The following is a 9,624-nucleotide window of genomic DNA, read 5'->3' as shown; positions in this document are numbered from 1 at the left end:
ATCGGATTTTATACTTTTTTATGTTAAGAATTACGCTTGCTGCTAGCCACCACCCTACACGGCAGATCTAGATGCTACCCCTCGCATGCCTCCACGCACATTCCGCGTCCATCCAAACCGCCGCATCGGTCCGTCATCCGACGACGCCCGCGTCCATCCGACCCATGCACGCAGGCCCCTCATTCAATCTCTCCCGGCGCCCGCCAGGCCGGCCTCCCGCTATATATCGTGCCCCCGATAGAACCCCACCTCCCACGCCACGAGAGCTACCCTTCACTCTCCTCACAAAAACACAAGTGCAGACGCTTAGACACTGGTCACTCATACACAGGAGCCAAGCTTGCTCAACTCACTAGCTAGCTAGAGTGTAGTACTCCTTCCTCTCGTGATCTCCTAAGCTAGTTTTGTTCGCGCACAAGAGCTAGCGCGGGGGTAGGGGGAGAGGAGAGGGGAGGGGAGGAGGGAAGCTAGTGTGCGGGCGATGCATGGCATGTGTTAATAACATGTACAACCCGGAGCACCACCAGCACCAGTCGTTCATGGCCCCGCGGATGTCCTTCTCCAGCGACTTCGCGCTCGAGCCGCCGCCGCCGCCGCCGACCGCCCAGCGCGGGGGCGAGCCGGGGGACGCGGACTTCGAGTTCTCGGTCGGCAGCCACCCGATGATGGCCGCCGACCAGCTCTTCTCCAAGGGCCGCCTCCTGCCGCTCCGGGAGGCCCCGCACGGCCACGGTGCTGGCAGCGGCCGGCCCGTGACATTGCGCGAGGAGCTGCGCGCCGACGACCGCCACGGGCGCGCCCCCCGCGCGCCCAACATCCGGTGGAAGGAGCTGCTCGGCCTCAAGAAGGCGCCGAAGAAGGCCGCCGCCGCCGACGCTGGCTCCAGCACGTCGGCGGACGCCCATATGGTAAGGTCACACATTCACACTAGCTAGCTTCTTGGATCTTCAGTTCTTCGTACTATTCCAAGTACCGCAACCGCTCCCGTACATTGTCTTCTCCCGTTATCACGTGGCATTGGCGTTTTTTGAATCTTCAAACTACCCGCAACTCTGCAAGAGCCTGCTGCGTGCCGTAGAGTACTTGCTGCAGCCAAGATTTCTGCAAGTTATTTGGGGGCAGGATGCATTTCATGTACTAGAACTTGCATTACGATACGCCAAATTGCAGAAATTTCAGAGGCGCATCTCTTGCCTATGTTTTATGCTCGTAATGACAACAAATGTATGTATGCAACTCGCAGGATCTTGGAGGCCAAGGAGGCACGAAAGACTGATCGAAGCAACAAATTAAATGCAACGACCAATGTAATGAGTGATTGGTAGCATGCTTATTTGGGTGGCGATGCGCCTTTCAGGTTCAGCTAGCTCTTCATCATCTGCTTGTTGATGATTTGGCATCTAACTTAATCGGCTCGATCAGTGCTTGACTGAGGAGCTACGAAGACATCTGCTGAGGGGCACGAATGTTCATTTCCTTTTACCTCTTTGCTGCTATTGTTTTGGGTGTAAAAGGGAATTTTGATAATTTGTTTTGTTGGTTGGGTCGTTCGTCGATCGGGTAGATGGATGGATGGATGCTTTGGCGAACACAGTCAAATTAACTCCGCTAGCTGAGTAGCTGTGCGTCACAGTTAAAATGTAGTATTTTTCTCCTCACATGGTGTGGTCCTCGTACGTGTTGTTAGCTGTTCCCATGCTTGTCTGCTTTTAGTACAGCCGCACCTCTCCCCCCTTTTACTATGTACAAAATGTTTGTAGCGAGCTAGTGCTTGTACTCCTATTAGTTTGATGAGTTGAATGGATCGAGGACATTGATTTCAACATGCATTCTGGTTCCAAATGAAAAAATTATTCCAATATCAAGCACAAAAATCCATTTCTTCAGTCACATTGTACATACTCCTTTCACTAGCTAGTGTTTATTCCAATTGTTTTTCCAAGTACCATGTGTTCAAAGTTCAATCCTTTGCTAGTCATCACCAAAGATTCAAAGAACGAACAGACAGTAAGGGTGCAGATTTGAGCCAGTGGAATCTATGAGTGCATGCATGTTTATCTATAATCACTACTGTAAAAACAGTCATTTGTGCCTCTTTTTTCACCACTGTTTTGTAAATAGCTAACAGTGATATAGTATCACCACCGATTCTTACAAAATATCGGTAGTAATAAATTATTCGTTAAAAATTGATAGTAATAATCAAGTATCACTATCAGTTCTAGTTATGAACCGACAATGATAATGGAAACATTATCACTGCCGGTTCGTTATATTAATCAGCAGTAATAATAAAATAAAGTCTATATTCGAAAATTCAACTTTTTCATACAAAGTCGGTTGGAGACCAATTTTATATGAAAATTATAGTTCTCGATGATATCTAAAACTTTGTAGTTGATAACTTTTTTATTTGAAGCAATATATATACCCAAATAATCATTTATAAACTATCGAAGGAAAATCACACATTATATCACAAAATAGATTATCAGATCTGGTGTAATACTAGTAGAAATAATTGAAAAATCCACCCACAATGCCACAATGTTGAAAACCATAATTTCAAATATTTTTATCATGGGTTTAGTAACTCGGATTGATGAAACATATACGCAGCAGTGACTTTCTAATGTACCACTATGTTTTAAAAAAAATGCAGATAAATTGGAGAAAGTCAATCTTTGACTTAAAATTTTAGAGGACATGTGAGTCTCATCTGAGCTTTTTTTTAATCAAGAAAGATACAAGTGTAAACACATGTTTTTTCAGATGCACCGCCTCTTGTTAGCTTCAAAAGTAGAGGCCGAGCATTGAAATCGGACTCTATATGTAAAAGTCATAGCTATTTTACCGAACAGTGCGTAGATTATAGATAAACTTTTTTCATACGAAGCCGGATGAAGACAAACTTTATATGAAAATTGTAGATATCAATGAAATGTACAACTTTGTAGTTGATAATATTTTCAGTTGAGGCAATCTAGATACCAAAATAATCGATCAAAGATTTGAGCAGGAAAGTTAAAAGAATAAATTCTCATATAACCATAAGCAGGATTGTGAGGTGAGATGATAAGGAAGTTTTGCGCGAGAGTTAAGGTCACGGGCTCGACTCCCATAAACTGCACAGACACATATTTTCCTGTATTCAAATGAGAGCTACCAAGGGAGCCGCAGGAGGTTAGTTACAAATCAAAAAAGTTGTAAGGGTCCGTTCATCGAGTGAAAAAAGAAATCGATCTAAAAACATCTGAGGCCAAATATCACTACCGGTTTGCAACTGATAGTGATAACTCTATTATTATCGATTTCAAAATTGACAATAATACCACTAAATATCACTACTACTAATTTACTGCAATTCTAAAACCGATAGTGATGTTTTTTTTTTAAATCGATTGTTCTGCAGCCCAGCATCCCGTGCATCTTGTCCTCTTGCCGGGGACTGAGTAAAGCGAGGGCTCCCAGCGCATCTCCCCCACTGTCGCGTAACGCTCCTCCTACGTGGTGATCACCTCCTCCAGCTCCTCCTACATGGTGATCACCGGTACAGCGCTCAAATTTATGAGGTGACTGAGCTGTGAATCCTGCCGTGCCGTGCCACTGCCATCGCGCTCCATCTCTGGCGGTGGCAGGCAGCCAGCGGCGTGGCATGGTCACAGGACAAGAACAGTTGCCTCGATGTCTGCATCCCCTGCCCCCGCGCGACAGCCAGCCATGGGAGGGAGGGGGCCGGCGGGCCAGCTGTTGCACTGCAGCCGCGGTCTCTCTTCTGATTTGAAGGGAGGAAACGGGGCCGGCCCGTCCGATTCGAATGGTGGAGGCGTCTTTATCCGCGCTGGTGCAGAGCGTGCAGTGCCGACGCGCAGGCGCAGCCGCGGGCGTGGCGTACTGGCGTGGCGTGGCATGGCCTGGCCCGGCCGAAACGGCCTGGCGCGTGGTCTGCGCTCTGCTTGCGCGCAGCGTGTGTACCTTGGGGGTGTTTTGGTCGGATCGTGTTGGCCGGGGCGTGGAATGATAGGGGCCGGACGGATCCGGCAGGGTCGGTCGGTCAAGCAGCCAAGGCTGACTAGCTCACTGGCTGCATCCACCGCTGCAGAAATGTTTCAGAACAATCCTTCGCACGCTGGCGCAGGCCAACACGAGGGCCAAGAAAGGACACCCGTTCTTGTTGCTGCGTGGGCCGAGAACTGAAGCAGCCCAAGCCAGTTACGTACTTGCACTTTGGGCCTTCAGCTAGTGATTCGGGATGGAACAAAAGGCCCAAGTCACCAGACAAGGAGAAAGAAAAAAAAACTAGTGCTCCATCTAAACAACTTGTTTTTAGACGAAAAAAAGTACAACTTTCGATCTATGATGTCAATAGAATGTTAAGACGTTAAAAATATATATAAACATTTTTATAAATACGAGTGCTCATATCGAGTCTGGAATTCAAATATAAATGAAAAGGTTCCACCATAAATATACTAACTAATTAAGCTATGCTCGATTCACATATAAACAGGGTTCACAAAACCATTGGAAACAACTTGACATTCGTGAAAACCAGTCAATTTTCATCTGTTCTTACATTTTTTTAAATGCACGTGCGTGAACCCCCAAATTAACTCCAGATTTACAAGGCTCATAAGCTATTGCAACCGTGCAACGCACGTACGCGCGCGACGCTCACGCCAGTTGCCACACGTGCAGCACGTACGTCGCACGCGCGCGCGGCAACGCCCCTACCGACTACGCTTTACTGAAGCCTCCTGGAGTCTCCCCGCCGGCCGTCGTCTGCTTGGCCACGGAAATGGGGGGAGTTCTTGCAGTGCGCGATGGCGGCCTCGATGGCGCTCTGCAGCTCCTCCATAGTGCTCTCATCCGACGACGTTGACACCTTCACCGACCCGCCCACCGACAGGTGCCCGCTGTTCGCCGGCGACACCCGCAGCGACGCCGGCGCCGACGATAGCTGCCCCCGCCGCCGCCTCCACCACTCCCGCTCCCTCATCTCCCTCGGAGCGTTCGGACCATGGCCCGTGAACGAGTGCGGCTTGCGCCGCTGCTCCCGCCTCTCCTTCTCCGCCTGCCGGGAGAAGGAGAAGCGCAGCTGCTCCACCATGGCCGCCATGTACCTCTTCACCCACTGGCCCACGTCCAGCGCTCTCTTCGCCGTATCCTTCCTCTTCTCCTCAGCCTGCCTGCCGGTCGCGTCATGGCTGCCGCTCTCCTTCCTCCACGCGCCGCCGAGGCCGGAGAAGAAAGGCGAGGCCCTGTTCTTGGCCCTGTCCCTGTCCCTTTCCTTGCTGCCGGTGACGTGTCTCGTGGTCTGATGGTGGCTTGTTCTGGCGTGGTTGTGGTGACTGAGGTCGCTGCCGACGCGGCCGACGGGGGTGCGGGACATGGAGATGGGGGGGAGGTGTCCGCCGAAGGGAGAGGAGGAGGAGGAGGGGAAGGCGAAGGAGAACTCGTGGGAAGGGGAGGCGGTGGCGGAGAGGGTCGGCGGTGGGGGAGGGAGAGGCGAGGTCGGCTTAGACAGTGGGGCTGGTGGACGTGGTGACCGCGCCCGCGGCGTGTCCATGGCTTTCAGCGCCGCGGTAGGGTTTGCGCTTGCGGCTGCGCGCGTTCGTGTGGGTGGCAAGATTAGGTGGACAACTGTAGTTGGGGGTGGGGTGGTGGAGAGCAGCAGAGGACGCCGGCGATTACTAAGGAGAGGGTTTATTTAGATTTTGTTTGGCAAGCTTCGGCTTCTATAGATCTAAACAAAATGATTTATTTAAATATTTTCAGTGTATATTTAGTTTTATGAATTTCTGAAGCTACAAATATTTTACTCCAAAAGTTTTTTAAAGCTGACGGTTCTGTCGAACAACTTTTAATCCGTGCTTTGCTATGTGAATTCGACACGGTGAAAGAAGAAGATAAAGTAGCACTGCAAAGAACTAAGGTAGCTCACGGCGTTGAGAAATATATTAAAGAAGGGAACGGTACCGAATGGGACACGTTGATGTGATGATGATGACCGCCATGATCGAAGGAATAGTAAACGGCTGATGCAAATGTGGATCAACCTGTTGGTCTCACATGTGACTTGATCACGTTGGCGATAAGAACGTACGTACGTCTGTAAATATCATTCACACTCGAACAACCATCTGGCTGATAAACATTTTCGCGATAATCTGAAATGGGCCACACGCCAATTGGCATCGCTGGATCGATCATCAGCTGGCATGTACGTGTATCCGTACCTCCCTACGGACCATAATGCCGTGTCCCCAACCGGGAAAGTATTATCAATGATAAACCTGATTTATTCGATGTATCGGTGGATCTCCGTAGAGAAAATATATTTGAATGTATCTGAAGTCTATTTAAATTTGTTTGCATTTTATCCGGTATATATGATATTTGAGATGAATCGTGTTTACCGATGATCTCTGATAAATTTTATTTATCGGTGATATTTTCCTACTCCCCAGCCCGAACAGCTGAAAACGTGAAATATTTGTGGCAATCACACAATGCATTATAAAGTGAACCATGAGTTATAGGCACAACCCTTCTAAATCATAACCAACTGATTTATAGAATCAAACCTGGGAGATAAGGAAGGGAGGGGTGTGATGGCGGCATGCGCCCAGGATAAGTGTGATCCGCACATTCCTGTCTAACACTCCCCCGCAGCTATAACGGCAAAAGGACGAACATTCAGACTAGACTGAAATTCTATGAAGATAGACGTAAGCAGACCTTTGGTGAAGATGTCAACGTACCGGGAGGACGTCGGTACGTAAAGAACATGAATGTCACCAAGAGCGATGCATTCCCAAACAAAGTTCAAGTCGATCTCCACATGCTTAGCCCGTTGATGTTGAACCGGGTTGATGGAGAGATAGACGACGCTGATGTTGTCGCAGTAGACTACCATGGCACACCGAAGAGGACTATGAAGTTCCTACAGGAACTGGTGCAACCAGCTAGCCTCTGCAACATTGTTGGCTACCGCGCGATACTCAGCCTCAACACTAGACCGTGACACTGTGTTTTGCCGTTTCGAGGACCAGGAAATCAGATTGTCACCGAGGAACATAGCAGAGCCTGAGGTGGACTTACGTGTGGTGGGATAGCCGGCCCAATCCGCATCAGAATAGACAACCAGCTTAGCAGGCGAGGTCTGGTGAAGAGAGAGACCATAGTCGAGTGTGCCCTGATGGTAACGAAGAATGCGCTTGACCAAAACGAGGTGGGCTCACGAGGCTCATGCATGTAGAGGCACACCTGCTGAACGACATATGCAATATCAGGACGAGTCAATGTCAAATACTGCAAAGCCCCAGCAAGACTGTGGTAGTGCATCAGATCAGCCATAGGAGCATCGTCACTGGAAAGCTTAGAGTGGGTGTCAACCGGCGTCCTGCACAGCTTGCAGGCGGTCATCCCCACACGCTCCAAAATCTCCAGCATGTATTAGCGTAAGAGAAACAGGGCACCATCCTAGCATGTAACGGGAATCCCCAGAAAATAATGAAGCGGACCAAGATCCTTCATGGAGAAGTCACTCTCAAGGGCACTGATGGTCCAGCAAAGTAGTCTAGCAGAGGAGGCAGTTAGCACAATGTCATCCACATAAAGTAGCAAATATACCATATCGGTTCCACGATGGAAGACGAATAGGGATGTGTCAGACTTGGCTTCCACAAAACTAAGAGTTGCAAGATGGGAGGCAAAACAGTTGTACTAAGCACGGGATGCCTGCTTCAAACCATAGAGGGATTTGTTGAGGTAGCAAACATGATTAGGCCAGGTAAAGTCAACAAAACTAGACAGATGTACACATTAGACTATTTCTGAGAGGGTGTCATGGAGAAAACATTTTTGACATCCATCTGATGAATCGACCAGTCTCGAGAAAGAGCCAAAGTGAGCGAGTATGCACAATAGCAGTCTTGACCACTAGACTGAAGGTCTCATCATAATCGATGCCGAGTCATTGTGTAAAACCACAGAGAACCCAACGTGCTTTGTAACGATCAAGAAAGCCATCAGAACGAAGCTTGTGTCAAAAGACCCACTTCCCTGTAACAATGTTGACGCCGAGAGGATGAGGAACAAGGTCCCATGTATGATTGGATTGTAGAGCATCAATACCTCAGTCATAGCGGTGTGCCAATTTGGATTAGTCAAGGAGTTGCGGAACGTCTTCAAAACGAGCGAGACCACGGAGACTGTAAGACCCCAAGCCCAGGATCTCCTATGCCTCATGTATCAGTCCTTGGATCAAGTAGCTGATACGCATATTATAACAATCGTAGCATCACAGTCAAACTTCATACACAGGGTATCAAGGTTCAGAGTACAAAAAGGTTTACAAATCATACGGTATATTACAGACTTGGCCTAACGGCCAACAAAAGCACAACAGAAAGAACTATCCAAGACACAGGCAGCTAGGGTGCAAACGTGACTTCTAACTCTACTCTTCATCAGTTCCTCAATCTTCGACGTAGTCGACAATGGCTTCCTCATCTAAATGATAGCAAGAGTAAGCATGGAAGGTACTCAACATGCTATATACTACTTCAAATGGTTAATAGATGCATAAAGGGTATTTCAAGGATAATGCTTTACAGTTTAGTTTGAAGCATAAAGTAGTTTTATGAAGACATTTAGTTGTATTATCTACTAATAGCTTTAAAATAGTTTGAAGTAGTTCAAACCCAGGAAACAAGTCATATTTGGGGGGTTTTCAGTCCTAAGAGGGGCTACACCTCATTCCGTAGTCCCTATCATAACATCTGATGTACCTCTAGTACCACATAGATCCTAATGGATTGAGCCAGCAACCTCATCACATGGACATCTAGTCCACACACACTCATCAAGACACACGCTCCCAAAGTCTAATCAAGTGGGGTCATGCTTCGCATATCCATGACCGCGGACACGGCTATTTGAATGGATTTACACTCTTCAAAGGTTATACACTGTACCCACGCTATATGCTCAGCGTCCACTCGTTGCAGTCGGAGAAGCAAATCATACCAAGACACTTCAATCACCTTTCCTGCCATGCTTTTCTACGAGATTTACTGCAAAGTACTAAAGGTCATGTACTAAATGCCAGATTTCATTTTTAAGCACTTGCCGGTCTTTGCACATTCAAACAGAGGGTCAGATAGTTACTTGATTGCTCGTGGTTCTAAGCCTCATAGTGTGATGCCTAACCTAGTCCGGTGAGAGAAAAGTCAAGTTTTGCCCATACAGGATGCATGGTTGCATGTGGGTGGCTTAGCGTGTCGGGGCAATTGATTCGGTGCTTAAATGGCCAGGATAGGTATCTTTTGGCAATGAATACCACAGAGGTAACTCAAGCCCCTAGGAGCATCCTCGTCTAGAGTACTACTCCACCTGCCCCCAACAAAACAGTTTTCACCCATTTTTACACATCTCCCTCTATATCCCACACAACATTAAGGATTTCACAACCATCACGGAATTCACAACCATTAAGGACTCATGGTATATGAGTTTATATTGATAATAGTAAATTATTATCCCTGAATAGATGTATTTTAAAAACGATGTCTTTGAGGAGATATATTCAATCCTAAGCATACTAGATATCAAGTCCAA

The 9,624-nt window shown here is 47.7% G+C and overlaps 2 protein-coding genes across 2 annotated transcripts; one reads left to right on the top strand and one right to left on the bottom strand.

Annotated features, from left to right (window-relative positions):
* Positions 1-260: 260 nt before the first annotated feature.
* Positions 261-1,861, top strand: LOC133902016 (uncharacterized). The gene is made up of 2 exons (XM_062343587.1): positions 261-908; positions 1,244-1,861. The coding sequence occupies exons 1-2, from the start codon at positions 486-488 to the stop codon at positions 1,274-1,276; spliced, it is 456 nt and encodes a 151-aa protein (XP_062199571.1). The 5' UTR covers positions 261-485; the 3' UTR covers positions 1,277-1,861.
* A 2,680-nt stretch (positions 1,862-4,541) lies between these two features.
* On the bottom strand, positions 4,542-5,675 carry LOC133902481 (probable BRI1 kinase inhibitor 1). The gene has a single exon (XM_062344078.1). The coding sequence runs from the start codon at positions 5,567-5,569 to the stop codon at positions 4,745-4,747; it is 825 nt and encodes a 274-aa protein (XP_062200062.1). The 5' UTR covers positions 5,570-5,675; the 3' UTR covers positions 4,542-4,744.
* Between the last annotated feature and the right edge of the window lie 3,949 nt (positions 5,676-9,624).

The sequence above is a fragment of the Phragmites australis genome, chromosome 20, assembly GCF_958298935.1.
Source record: "Phragmites australis chromosome 20, lpPhrAust1.1, whole genome shotgun sequence".
Classification (NCBI taxonomy): Eukaryota; Viridiplantae; Streptophyta; class Magnoliopsida; order Poales; family Poaceae; genus Phragmites; species Phragmites australis.
This window is presented reverse-complemented; position numbering and strand designations above follow the sequence as displayed.

Coding starts and splice junctions, on each gene's coding strand:
- LOC133902016 (XM_062343587.1), top strand. CDS start 486: ATGGCATGTGTTAATAACATGTACAACCCGGAGCACCACCAGCACCAG. Junction 909..1,243: donor CGTCGGCGGACGCCCATATG/GTAAGGTCACAC, acceptor TGCAACTCGCAG/GATCTTGGAGGCCAAGGAGG.
- LOC133902481 (XM_062344078.1), bottom strand. CDS start 5,569: ATGGACACGCCGCGGGCGCGGTCACCACGTCCACCAGCCCCACTGTCT.